The following is a 14708-nucleotide window of genomic DNA, read 5'->3' on the forward strand; positions in this document are numbered from 1 at the left end:
ACGCGCAACACCCACCAACTATATCACAGCACAGAAGGAAGTGTGCATCTACTGCTAGCTCACCTAGCACCAAGCTAGCTAAGGTTCTAGCTCAGCCGAGGATGACACCATTAATGTTAACATCTCAGAAGCAGCCTCTTGTCCATGAGTAGATACACACTTCCTTGTGCGCAGTGGTACAGTTGGCAGGTGTAGTTTGTTGGAGACACCAAACTGAACCTACAAGTCTGTGCTGAATGTGTACAGAGCAGCAGGTTCAGTCATGCAGAGGCAACCTGCTTTCCCAACTCTCAGAATATATCCCAATAGTCTCTGACTGTATCCAGTCAGACTGTCTGAGCACATCTGAAGCCTCATGTCTGACTCGCTGCCATGAAGTTGAGAAACAAAAAGTTGTTTGAGCTCAGCGGAGAATGCCACATGTTCAGACATGTTGGTGATCAGGTCAGGGACGCTGCTCTCGAAGTGAGACTGCAGATTATAGTATTATAATCAGTAGTATCAGTGTGAGCCAGGTCTCCTCTGGCTTTACGCGGAGCCATACACGAGTGGCTTAGTTCTGGGAAACGTGGCATTTGATTCTCTATTTATAGCTCTACTTTTTCTCATCTGGTCCTGCGGTCTTTTAAATGTTTGGCTTTTATTTCCTCGGCAGTTAAGGTTTTAGCTGTCGTTGTGACTGTTCAAAAATGAGATGTGTGCTGTGGTTTTCATCCACCAATAATTTAATGCGCAAAAAATGACATGGAAAGTGTCAACAAAACGTGAACAAATTGTGCCAGAGCCCAAAAGTGACATCTTTAAAGGACTTGTTTGAGAAAGAGTCCAAAACCCAAAAATAGAGTTTACAATTAAATAAAACAGAAAAAAGGACATCTAAGAAAACTTTTTGGCATTTTAGTCACTAGAGGTTTGGCTATGGATGGAAACATTGGTTGCTCCACTTTGGTCCAGACTGAAATATCTCAACAACATTTGAGTGGATTGCCATGAAATTTGGTGGAAATCCTATAAATAGCAGATAATTACTGACTTCTGTGATCCTCTGAGTTTGCTCTAGAAGGATAATCAGGTTGAAGTTCTCAGTTACCTAGTGAAATATCTCAGCATTGTTTTGTACACACATTCAGGGTACTCACTCGATGTATCCTACTTTGGTGATCCCTGATCTTTCTTGAATGAATGTTCATCACTGGTGTGGTCCTCACAAGCAGGTGAAAAAAAAAGACTGTTGAAAAGCTTGTATTAGATTTGTCTTTGTCCAAATCTGCACTTGAAGGGGTCGTCCAGTGTTTTAATATTGCACTTTCATAAAGTTGCGGGACTTAAAAGAAACGGATTTAAAAAAGAGGTCAAAATTGCAGCAGAGGTCAAGACATTCTGATTTGTAGTCCCTAATAGCCTGGGATCTGTTTTACTTGCTCTGGCAGATGCATCTAGCCATCTCCCGTCTCCCAGATTTCCGCCCGACCTGACCTACCTCAGGCCAATCAAAGCCATTAATCTAATGTGGGACAGGTTTAATATGAAGACTGACAATTTGTAAGGTGTTTGCGTTTAACATAAAATGTGTGATGACAATATATTTGGCTTGTGCACCCTCACGCCAGGGGACATGTCATAGAGCATAGTCCTAGCTTCGTAAAAAGAAGCACTGTTAAGGCGTTTTTGAAAACGATCAAGATGGCTGAAGCTGATGTGGACCTTTCTATTTAAGTATTATTTTCAAGTTCTAATGACAGCAACACTTGTTCAACGGCATATAGATGATACACCATCACAGCTCATCTCTGTATGCTGTAATCTGATTACATTGGTTTGTCGCTCAGCACTACGTCACGTTTCGCTGCTTTGTTTGGTTTTCGAGCTATCCAGTTGTGTTCAGAGACATTTTTTTTCTATGGCTGTTCATAATGCCCATTGGAAATTAATAAAGAGAGAAGTTGGGATCAAGCTCCAAAATCACTGCATACTACATTTCCCATAGTGCAACTGGATAGTATCTTTCATTAGACCCTCTCTGCCTGGTTAATGTCTCAAAAGTCTCAAAGCCCAAGCTGAGATACCCCTGATGACATCACTTTGCCCTTACAGGGTTATTTCCTCAGTCTTGATACGACTATTTTTCATAAGCTTAACAGAACTAATCGCGACAGGCAAACTGACAAAGGTTACGTTAAATTAGCAGAGTGCCCCATTGATCATTTCAGATCAGCTCTGCAAATTAAAAAACGTAAGGTCAGTGTGCTTAATAAAAATGACACATTTATGGGCAGTAATACTGAGGTCAGACACATAGAATGTAAAAATAATGGACGTAGCCACAGTGACATCACTCATTGGTTTGTGGACTCCGGTTTCGGCCATCACCATCTTGGTATATTGGAGCCAGAAGTGACCATATTTGGATGTGAGGGTAAAGCTGTGAAGGAATAGGGGTGGATCTGACTCACAGACCGTAGTGAAGCCTTGCAGACAGTTTGTAACTGAAAGCAGTCACGCCCTTAGTTATACAAAACCGTAAGGCTTAATAACATTTAAATGGATTATTTGTATAAAACTTCACCTCCTGTACAGTTGGCAGGAATGTTGAAATTAGCTATAGAGACCAAAAGTGTTTTTTGGTGCCATTCACAGAGATGCAGTCACTTGGTCACACATCATACACTGATCTCTTTGGACAAATATCTTCAAAGTAAACGCTTGATTTTCTACAAATATATTTTAGGTGTAACACACTTGTAGTCAAGAGCTTGCAGTTAAAAGTGTGTGTTTCTCTCTGGGTGCACAGGGAGCAGCCTGGCACTGACCAGACCAGCACTGACCTGCTCAAGTCCGGCCGCAAGTTCCGCTGGTCCAGAGAAGCCCAGTACTTGTATCTTCGCCGCCTCTCTTCACGCAGCTACTCGGCTATTATGATGGTACGTTGTTTTCATAATCTTTAGCAATGATGTTGTGTTTTTGACTAGGGCTGCAACAAATGATTATGTTCATTGTTGATTAATCTGTCAAGTATTATTATTCGATTAGTTGTTTGGTCTATGAAATATCAACCCAGGATGTCCTCAAAGGTCTGAAACCAGAAAATATTCACATTTAAGAAGCTTAAATCAGAGAATTTTGACTTTATTTTTCCTTAAAAAATGACTCAAACTGATCATCAAATTAGTTAGCGATTCATTTATTAGTTGATAACTAACTGAATAATTGTGGCAGCTCTAGTTTTCATCACGCAAAGTCTGATTTGGTGTAGACGTATGTGTGGTTTTTCAATGTTTAATCCAACATGTCTGCACTCGTACTTCACCAGTCTTGAATATGCTAATCTGTTAAACATTAGCATTTATTATGCTGTAGACTTTCCAGTTTGTAATCCAGTCACATGGAAGCATGAGGCAGCTATATTCATGATATGTTTGCACATGTACAAGTCAATAGATTTAATTTATTTCTGTATCTCTACTTTAAGGTCTGTGTGTTTTCTGTATGTTGTGTTTGAAACCTTCACAGGTCCATTCAGCTTTAGCGAGTGTGTTGCTTTAACGTTGCTCGGATGATTCTGTGTTTGTCTCTTGATGAAATTTTCATGAATTTTAATCTTTTGAAGCTCTTTCATAATCCCATCAGTGGATAAGATGAAAAATGCATGCATGCTTTTTTTTAAATTTAGTTTATCCGAAAATAGTTGGTAAGCTGCAAACAAGGCTGCTTCTTGCTTCTCTCCTGATGTTGTTGATGATTTGGAGATGTGAGGTTTTGTGAGTCAGTGTTTCCCAGACTTCCTTCCTTTATTTGAATACAAGTGCGCTTTAGTGACCCCTCCTGCATCCAGGATGATGATTAACCAGAGAGACATGTTGCGTCCCGGAAACTTCATTGTTTTAATGACTTGGTCACACAAATTATTCAGGCCAGTGAAGCTGTTTTGCATGAGGATGGCCTATTTTAAGGCCTCTTTCACATATTCCAGTTGATGGAATGTTGGTGATTTGACTTGATCAACCTGGATTGTTCTTTTTTTGCCAGAAGAAAAGCCTCTAATATTTGTGAATATGATGGGTATTGACAGAAAACTGTTAAATTGCATGTGGTATTAGGTTATTGTGGGACAGCTACACATGGGTGTCTAGTTTCTCCAGACCTTTGCTTCAGCCGCTCATGTGTAAACGCCTTACATTTTTACACAAAGCTTTATAACCACCACATACTTTTGTGTACTTTAGCTCTGGGGCCTGTTCTTCATAGTTTGGGCCCCTTAGTTCCAGAGAAAGTAAATCTTTAGACAGTAGTGTACCTCTTAACTTTGTTACAGCAGTGTGCTGGAGGCTTGTTCCTGTTTCAGCAGGACAGTTCCCCTGTGCACAAAGACAGGTCCACAAAGAAATTGTTTACTTAGTTTGGAGTGGAAGAAATTGTCTGGTCTGCACAGAGCCCTGACCTCAACCCCATCCAACACTTTGGGGGTGAACTGGAATGCTGACTGTGAGCTAGACCTCATCACCTGTCATCAGTGTTGGAACTCATACTCTTGTAGCTGAATGAGAGAGACACTCTGCAGCCAGGTTCCAAAATCTTGTGGAAAGCCTGAAACCAGAAGAGTAGAGGCTGCCTAAGCAGTAGATTAACGGTAATGCCTCTGGAATGACATGGTTAAAAAATCAAATACAGTGTGGCGTTAATGTTAAGGTTGGCCATGTGGTGTATTTTCCTCACTGCAAGGTATTTTGTCTTGTAAAGCAAAATAAAACAGCTAAAACAGTGGCTGTCATAAGTATTGGTTGTATCAGTTACTCAGGGGCAATGATTGTAGATGTTATTATTTATCTATCTATTTTCATGTTTATGTAACGAGAACGAATGCGGGCGGCATGGTGGTGTAAAGGTTAGCACTGTCGCCTCACAGCAAGAGGGCTCCTGCTTCAAACCCAAGGTGGCGGAGCCCTTCTGTGCAGAGTTTGCATGTTCTCCAGTGTTAGTGTTGGTTTTGGTTATGGAAAATGAATGAATGAAAGGCTTCATGTGTATTAAAAAAATAAAATAAAAATACAACACAACATATTTTGTAAAATACGGGCAAAGACTAAGTCAAAGAAGAGACCACAATAAGAACAGAGACAAAAAACAATTAACAATGACTCTCCTATTTAAGTACGAGGTGTGTGTTTCGGTGTGTATGTTGACATGCCCATGCATGGCCGTCCATGCATATGGGTTTTATTAGGGCTGGGAGGTATGGAGCAAATCAAATATCACAATATTTGTGACCAAATGCCTCAACATCAAAATTGGGATGTTATTGTAGGGTTGACTGTAAACATATATTTATTGATTTTAAACATTTAACAAGTTGCACAAACATATATGAATCCCCCAAGATAGAACAGTAGAACATATAGCATTACATATAGAAGGAAATTGGTTATTAAAATAATATTCATAATAATAATTATTAAAAATCTAAAAAAAAAAAAATCTCTACATACATAAAAATAAATAAATAATAATAATGCAGTAAAACAAAAACAAAAAATTCATAGTTTCAGCACACATTTAGGCCTGGGTACAGCACTCTATCCTCAAATTAGTTGCATCCTTTAGTGTCACGTTTTCAAAGCATCTTCAATGTCACCTTTTTTTTTTTTTTTTTTTTTTTTTTTTTTTTTAACAAATTCCAAATACATTTCCCAAATATCAGTAAACTCAGAAGCACTATTTCTCACTATATTATATAGGTGAGTTTTTCAAGAGCCAGACTTGCTGTTAAATCTTTCAACCAACAGCCAAGAGAGGGGTAACACACATTTTTCTAGCAGAGCACAACTAAACACCACCTGTAGCAAATATAATTCAACCATCATTTTCTCTTTGCTAGGCAGAATGAAACTGTCTGGAAACATGCCTAACAAGCAGAGCCTAGGACTTAATGACGATGAGGTCATCTGAGACACAAACTGCAGCATTTTTTGATCTCAACACTCCCAGTTTCACTCTGTTTCATCGGTGTGATGTATGTTCTCATTAATCAATTATGATATAGTCATCCCAGTCAAATTTTTATCACAATGTCATTTTTGATAAATAATCATCGGTAATGTGGATGTAATGACCAAGTGGGTGAAGGCAAATAATAGCACAGTCTGGTAAATTCATAAAAATTACATTGCTTTACTGTAACACAGCCTTTAAACGCAGGAATAAACAACACTCATGATATTATGCATCCAAAATCTAAGACAATATCTCCTCTTATTATATTGATATTTTGTCCAGCCCTGGATTTAATCTGTTTTGTGTTGCAGTCTTTATTCTTTAGAGCTTTTACTTCTCTGAACTAATCTTGTTTTTTGCCTTTTGAGGGCATTTGCTGAGTATAAGGCTTTTTTTAATACACTCTAAAGCACATTTCAAATGAATTCCTTCTATCTGCTTAGATGCTTTTTTTAAATTTTGTTTTTTATCCTAAAATTGCATGTCTATCTCTAAGTAATATTCTGCGGTATGCTGCATTAAATCTGTTTTTGTGTTGTCTGTCTGGAGCCTCACAGCAGGCTCCCTAAAAATCAATGGGAATTTTGGACGGATCCATGTGGACGGTGTTAGAGGTGCAACCTGTACTCCCACATAATATCTATAATGTGATCACGTGTGTGTTATTACTCATAACCAAATAAAATTTCTTAAATTAAAACGAGGTTGATGTTATAACACGCTGTATTAGCTTTCTGTTATCTATCACAGTTACTTTTTAATTTTAACCCCCCCTCTGCTCTCATTTGGTATAACCTGAACCAAGCTAGGAGACGTCGGCGCTAATTTTTGCCCTGAATCCCTACTCTTGATGTGTTTAGAAAGTTATGTGCCATATTTAAAGTAAAGTTTACGATACTTCTTAAACTTTTAACCCCTCACTTTCGTTAAAACTTTGGCGTACATCCGACCGGAAACGTTTAAGTAGTTGTAGTTTTGTGTAATCTTAAATTCCAGTCGGGGGAGTTCAAAGTGCGTGATGCCAGTAAACGGAGGGGGGCTGCTCTCTCTGAGCAGATACGCCACTCAGTATTTCACCGTAAGTACTAACACAGCTAAAGTCAAATTATTTACGAGGTCACTATACTTCTGTTATAGTGTTTTGTGTGTGTGTTTTACGGGAGAGGTAGTTATTCAGGAGTTTCCATGAATCCCAGTTGCCTGTTGCATCCTGCTGCACCTGCTGTGATGTTAAGCTAACTGTCAGCTAGTTTGTGAGTTAGCTGGAACACGTTTAAAGTTATTAAATCCTGTTTTTAAACGTTGTTCTGACCCTTAAACTTTCACATATATCTCCACCTCTCCTGTAATTGGTTACATGGACTCATTTACAGTGCACTTAGTGGTATCTTTCTGTCCTTTGGCGCTGAAAACAGCTTCATTTTTTGTTTTGAATATCACTCTTTTTCAAGGAGCAACAGTTAGCATTGATGTGGCCTGCAGTGCATTATGAACTAGAAATATCAAAGGTTATTATAATGGTTTTATTATTTAAGTTATGTGTGTACTGGTGTGTTGTTTTTTCCTGTGCCTCACGGTGTAGCGTGGCTCTGTCTCCAGTAGGGGGCAGGCTTGTGTAACTTTTCTGTTATCAGCAGCCAGCTGCACACAGGAAAAACTTTGAGACACCTGAAGTGAAACAGTAAATGCATTGACTCAAACCTCCATAAGAAAGTTACAAACTGCTCTCTAGCAGATAGTTGCTAAACATAAAAAATGGCCTTCACATGCAACACCTGGCTTAAGCCACACATCTTAAGTTTCACAGTTTAACAACTGAAATTCTCCCAAATCAGTTTTTATTTATACGTATTTATATTTCAGTTGAGTTTACTTTCAGGTATTTTCCAGAGTGGGTTTGCATGTTTGGGTTTACTTTTTGTTGTGATGATTTAGTTTAGTTTTATTACTTTCAGTATTAGTGGTATTTTTTTTGGTTATTGTTGGAGCCAAAATGTGTATTTTCTTTTGGTCACTTTCACTTCTGGTTGTATTTGGCATAGGTGTGGGTGTAGTTTCACATTATTTTACCTGTTCACGACTGGCGCGGCGGTTTGTTTTGACAAAGAGGCTGAGAGTTAGCTCCGATTTTTTTTTTTTTCCCTTGCTGTTGACCGTAATCTCATTTTGCTTTAGTTTGTCAGTTGTTTGTTTGATAAATGATCATAAAAATGCATGGATTTCTTTCAACGAGTCACAGTTGAGAGCCAGACTCAGCCTCTTAGCAGCTTTTTCAATTGATAGTACTGGCTACAGTTATACTATGGGGTTATTCGTCAGGGGAAGGACTTAATTTATTTTATGTATTTATTTAACCTGTATCTAATCAGAAAAACCTCTTGAGTTTACAAATCTCTTTTTCAAGAGTGTCCTGGCCGAGACAGGCAGCAACAAAAGTTACAGACAACATAGAACAAAAGCACAGACTAAAAATGTAAAGCTATATAAATGAAACACTAAATATGATTACTTCAAAGAAAAGCCATAAAGTATGTTAATATATACTAGAAATGAACCATAAAAAAACGCAAAAAACTGCACTACACATGATTACAGAGACCAGCTAAGACACACCGAGACATTGGCATATAGACGACTGTGTTAAAAAAATCCTGCATCAGTGCCTTGAAACGGCTGAGTGGAATCAATGAGTGCAACTTTAAGTCCTTCTGCAGAAGATTTGACATATAAGGAGCTGCATACATAAATGCATGCTAGCCAAACTCTGTATGTTCCCTCGGTACAGACAATAAAAACATGTTTTGTGAACCGAGAGAGCATAGCCATTTTAATTTTTTTGCTTAATATACACTAATAAGTATGCTGGAAGTAGGCTCAAGAAAAGCTTAATAAACAAGAGACTGCCAATGAATTACTTTACGTTAGTTTCCGGAGTGGGTTTGCTCTGTGTGGGGTTATTTGCCAGGGGCAGGGCTTAAGAAGTTCAGAATAGGTACCAACACAACAGGTGAAACAATTAACTCACAGTCTTGTAGACATCCCAGTCTCCATAAACATACGCACCAGTGCCTCTTGATACTTGTTGTTTTTAACAAATTTGGCCTCTTTGATAAAAACATTTCCTGCACATTTTTATTTTATTTTGATCAGGTTTGTAAGTACATCATTTTTTTTCTGTCTAAGCCCTTTTAAAGTCCAGTTATTTGTTTTATTTCAGTTATTTAAAATCTTTTTTATACATAGTTCTCATCTTAAATTAGTTTTAATTACCTACAGTAACCATGCTGAGTACTGAGGTTGGCAGACTCAGAAATGTTCAGTAGGAAACCAGAAAGTGAGTCATCTTTTCTTTATTGCACATGCTATAACGATTTCAGGTTTTGATTTGAATTTGTACTTTATTTTGAAGTCAGCATCTTATACATTGTAGTAAAATTTCAAAATAATTTCAGTTCTTGTTTGTACAGTTTTACAAAACATGTCTTATATTGGTACTGAAACCAGTATTGAAAGATTTAAAATATCGTCCGCTCTACTTGACACCTGGGCTGAAATGATGAGCTTATTAATCAGTTAGTTTAGTTAGCAGAAAATTAAAGTGGCAACATTTTTTGATAATGAATGAATCATCTGAGTTTTTTGTAAGTAAAAATTTCTCATTCCCTGGATCCAGCATCTTCTATGTGAAGATTTGCTGCTTTTCCTAATTATCAACATTGTTTTGGACATTTTTTTTAATACATTTTATAGACTAAACAATAACTAAAAAGTAATAAGTAGATTAAATGATAATAAAATAATGCTTTTTTTATTTGCAGCTTGAATAAGTACTAAAACTGAAACATCCCTAATTAGCAAAAACATTTTTTTTAATCATACTATATGACATGAAAAAAATGTGTGGGAATGAAAGGCAATCAGTAATTAATCACAAAATCCCTCAAATGAATATCTCCACTTGTGAAAAACACTTTCACAGCAAAGAAGAAAACAAATAACAACTATAATTGTGCATGTTTGTATTTGAAAGTCACCCAATGTGTTTTTTTAGTTTTGACTAAAGTCCACCCACACATTCCATGTCTCTGTCATACAAAAGATTTTTTCAAGGTCACGGCCTGCGAGGATGACCCAGTATTTCAACCTCCCTCTTTGAAAATGTGTTTGTGTCTTGTTATGTAATGGCCAACACTCAGGAGGCTAGGACTTATCCAGCAGGCCTGCCTGTGAGCAGCCATCACAATCATATCACACAGCACAAGAAGACAGTCTGATTAAAACGGGTTTGGTTTTGCACAGAGCACTTTCACTGGCTGACTCTAAGTCATTTATACGACTTTCATGAGTTAATATGTTTCCTCTGTCTGCACATAGTGGTGCTCTCTTCTTCTCCTGCAATGTTTTGGCCTTTGGTGCAAAGGGATGTTCACCTCAGTTGAGCATAACGATTAATCAATTCAATTGATACTCTACAAGTTCATAAAACCTTACTCTAAAATAATTGTTCTTTCAAATTATTGTAACTTAAATGATTCCCAGACATACTGTATACCCTGCCCTGTTTCAAGGACATGTCACTTGGTTCAAGCAAATTCTGGAGATGGATTTCTTTTCCGCTGGGTTTGATCATTTAAGGTAAAAGTGTAAGTTCAGTATCTTTTAACCTGGACTATATTTTCCCATGTTTTTGTGTCTAAGTGACTAATGGGGAGAACAGTTTTTGAAATGGGTCTAGTATTGAGTGAGACCGCTGCAGATGGCAGCAGTGAAACAGGGTGCAGTGTAACCACTCAGGGCATGTTCACACTGTCAGTTTACATCAAGTAAAAGTGTTTGTTTTTGCCACTGACAGGCTCTTGTTATTTTTCTAAGTGCATGGATACCCACGCATTCATTTATTTGTTGCCGCCTGCCACAATAACATCTGGTGCCACTTATTGATTCTCTATTTTTGAGGCTGGACTGTTGATTAGGAGCACTGTTACAATATAAATACCATTTGGTTTCTCATTTCACCACACAGACAGCAGCAGAGCTTTAGGTGCAGTGCAAGTGAAACGTAACTGTTAATTGTGCTCAGTCTAAATATTTGCTTCTGCAGCAGCTGCTCCTTAAATCTATCGATTTGATCTGATCAGCTTTGCTCAGATTGATTGATCAATTTCCCACCCCGCAACTTAAACTCCACAAACTGCTGCCAAGGAAAAAAATAAACTCACAAGGAGATCTACCTGCGCTGCGTTCAAGGACCTGCAAAAACCTCAGAATTTAGAGATGCGGGACACAAAAAAATGCAAAATGACACCCACATGCACACAAGGGAAATTTGCTTGAGAGATAGATCTGTTTTTTTTTTGTTTGTTTTTTTTAAAAAAAGAGTTAGCACTTTAGTTTAAACAGAGGCAGCCCCAAAATTGCGACCAGACTCCATTTAAATAATTAAAAAATAATTTTATTGTCATAAAACACACTTTGTTCAAAGTCAACAGAAACAAAATTGATCTCACAAAAAAACATCTTGGCTCATCTACTCACTGTTCCAACAATCACAAACTCTGATTTGGCTAATATAAACCCCCAATTCATCATTTGTTAGATGTGAAAATATGCTGGCTCTATACATGTTAAACTACTGTTTATTTAAATGGAGTCTGGTGGGTTTGGCGGTATTGATTTCGGGGTTAATCTGAGCCTGTCAGTGGCAAAAACAAGCACTTTTAGTGGATGTAAATTGATGGTGTTAACACACCACAAGTGTTTACATTGCAGCCTGTTGCGTCACTCAATACTGAACCAATTTCAAAAAAATGTTGTTACCATTAGTCACTTGGACACAAAAACATGGGAAAATAGGGCCCGGGTTGAAAAATATCAGACTTGCTCTTTAAGAAGATTTTCTAGATGGTCAGTACAAATGGCAGAGCCACAATAAAAATCCTCTCTGTTCTTTGTTTCTGTAGCGTATAGGTAGCATTTGTCCTGCTTTCATTCACACAGTTGTATGGCCCTCGGCTGTCTCCCCGCTGCTGCTGCTGCTGCTGCTGCTGGTCATCTGGTTTCCTCTTGTAGGCCAGAAGATCAGAAAAGTGGGTTATGGTGGGTGAGCTGCCAGTCCTAGTCGTGCCCCCGTTTCACTAAGCCTGGGCCTGAGATGTCAGCATCACACAGATTTCTCCTTCCACTTTAGTTCCCAAAAATCCCCCCAACAACTGAAAATCCCGACCATTGTTCTGTCACTAACTCAAATTAGCACTCCGCGCACGTTGAAGTGTTTGTTTGTCTTTGCCGATATGTGAATCATCTCCAAAACTTTGAAGAGCGTCTGATATGTCTCAGGGAGTGAGCAGACATCAAACCCAAAATGTGTGGTGATTTGCCGTTGTGTTTGTGGATGAACACTCAGGCGTTTAATCACCGTGTGCCTGTGCAGGAGTTGGTGTGTCTGTATGTTTACACTGTCTGCAGACGGTGGGATTTGTGCTGAATGTAGGCCAGCAGAATCCCTCTTACGTCAAAGGCAGGCAGGCGGGCAGATGCAGGAAGAGAGCTGCTGGTGGTTGTGCAGCTGTGACCATGGAGGAGGCTGTGGCGCACATCAGTCTGCCAGAGCACCGCTGGCGGTGAACAGTGAGAGACGCAGATAGGAAGAGACTGAGAGCGCCAACGATGAAGACCGTCCTCAGCTTGCACAGGAAATGGGCCCACGCGGTCAAGACCATACGCATCCTTCAGGGACTCGTGAGTGTGATTCTGCTACAGATTCAATCAGATCTGTGGCCAGGGCAACTGGGTCGGCTGGGCAGCGGGACGGTTCTGTCATGGATCTTTTTTAATCAACCTGAGTGTTCGAGAGTGGGTTGAGTTGAGTTTTGCTCTGAAATTAGGGATCCAGAAATGCAGAAAAGTGGCGTCAACTGGTGTAAAATTAGTATTTGGGATCACATTTAGTATTTTTAGAGAGTAGAGACTGATGGACGTAGTCAAACTCAAACTGACTTAATGCTACATTTTTGTAGGGAAATTGAGGTATGATGTGCGTTTTTGGATTTCAGAAATCACCTTTCACTTGGTCTTAAATGGTGGAATATTTCTGACAAAAGTTAGTTTATACTTCAGAAGGACTGCCGATGAATGGATGGACTAATTGATTATTGATCAGTCACTTACCAGGAAACTAATCGTGATTATATGAAGTTTAAGAAATGAAAAAAAGGAATGGTTTCAGTTTCTTAAATGCAAAGATGTGGTTCGTTTTTTCTCTTTTATAAGATTTAATACCTTTTTGAGGTTTTTGACTCTCGGACAACAAAACCAGTTTCATTTTGGGCTCTTTACATTTCTTGATAGTCCTGACAACCAGTCAAAAATGATCATTTTAATTGATTATGGATGCATTGTTGCAGCCCTAGACCTTGCAGAGTTGTCAGTTATAAGTTAGCAGGTGGCGGTTGCTTTATGTAACCTGTTGGTTGTTTCATGAAACAGTCTGAAGAAGTACTTTCATCCTGACTTATGCTCAAGTGCTTGTTAAAGAAAACTCACTGTCTCATCAATATTTAATCAACAACAGCCAGAAGTTTCAGACTTGTTATAAACAATCCTGTGGAGGCCTGTCATTGTTCTTCTGGGAGCTCCTGGTTGTGTAACGACAGCGTAGGCTAATGAACTGGCTTTGTCGTTACATCACGTAATACATTATTAATCTGTTCAGTGAAATGAAACTCCCCATGGTAATCTTTCCTTTCTCTCCACAGAACCCGGTCATGGAAGAGACCGTGTGGGAGCAGTACACCGTGACCCTGCAGAGGGTGAGTCCATCTGCCCCACCACACACACACAGACACACACACACACACACACAGACACACAGACACGCACCAGACCTCATCTCATTTACAGTATTTACATTTTAGCCATAAACATAGGCTGTTGTTCCCAGTTCCTCACATGGAGTGCATTTAAATTATTAGTTTGACACGTTGCTCTCAGCGAACAGCAAAGAGAGCAAACAGCATCCAGACTACAGATGAAGCAGACGTTCCTCTGTCCTCTGAGCGAGAACCCGACTTAACTTACGCAATCATGGAAAAAATATAATTATTGTAGTTTTAAGTTTTGCCTCGTCTGATGAGCTCCTGAGCTTGCTGTATGGTGAAGAACTGACACAATAAGTTCAACTATATCAATTTTTATATATGTGGTAAAACAGTAAACACAGTGGAGCATTAAGCGTAGACTATACAAAAATATTGGATGTAGCCATGGTGACGTCACCCGTTGGATTGTGTGCTCCCGTTTTGAAGCTCCAAGTCTGGCATTTTGACCAACACAATCTTAAATTTTGGGACCCAAAAATGGTGAGAAGTGACCATTTTTGGACAAGAGAATGGTCCTAACCCTGGTGCTACCTGCTAACTTGGTTAGCATGGTGCATTTACAGTACTGTTAACTGTGATAAGGCTAATTTTTGCCAGGGAAAAACAAACTTAACACCATTTAAACAAAATTAATTTACTGGAAGAACTGAACATACAGCTCCTTTTTAGGTCAACCAAACGCTTAACAAGACTTTTTTTAGGCGACCAAAACATTACATTTAACTTTCATGAACTGAAAACACTGAAATGGTGACAGCTATGGCTAAGTCTATACACTGGGTTACCAACTTGTCAACAAATGGCACCCAGCTGTCACTCACAGCAGCAATAAATAACTATGCA

The 14708-nt window shown here is 38.8% G+C and overlaps 1 protein-coding gene across 3 annotated transcripts in view; it reads left to right on the forward strand.

Moving 5' to 3' along the window:
• The window catches only part of tjp2a (tight junction protein 2a (zona occludens 2)), a 50893-nt gene that overhangs the window by 13088 nt on the left and 23097 nt on the right, over positions 1-14708 (forward strand). For 2 of the 3 annotated variants that reach the window (XM_078161973.1, XM_078161974.1), the window contains exons 1-2: positions 6784-7066; positions 13743-13796. In XM_078161973.1, the coding sequence (XP_078018099.1) occupies positions 7007-7066; positions 13743-13796 (114 nt within the window). In that variant the 5' untranslated portion in view covers positions 6784-7006. Of the gene's footprint in view, positions 1-2791; positions 2922-6783; positions 7067-13742; positions 13797-14708 lie in introns of those variants that run through there. The other variant, XM_078161975.1, reaches the window with a different exon arrangement.

Source organism: Epinephelus lanceolatus, chromosome 19 (assembly GCF_041903045.1).
Source record: "Epinephelus lanceolatus isolate andai-2023 chromosome 19, ASM4190304v1, whole genome shotgun sequence".
Taxonomy (NCBI): Eukaryota; Metazoa; Chordata; class Actinopteri; order Perciformes; family Serranidae; genus Epinephelus; species Epinephelus lanceolatus.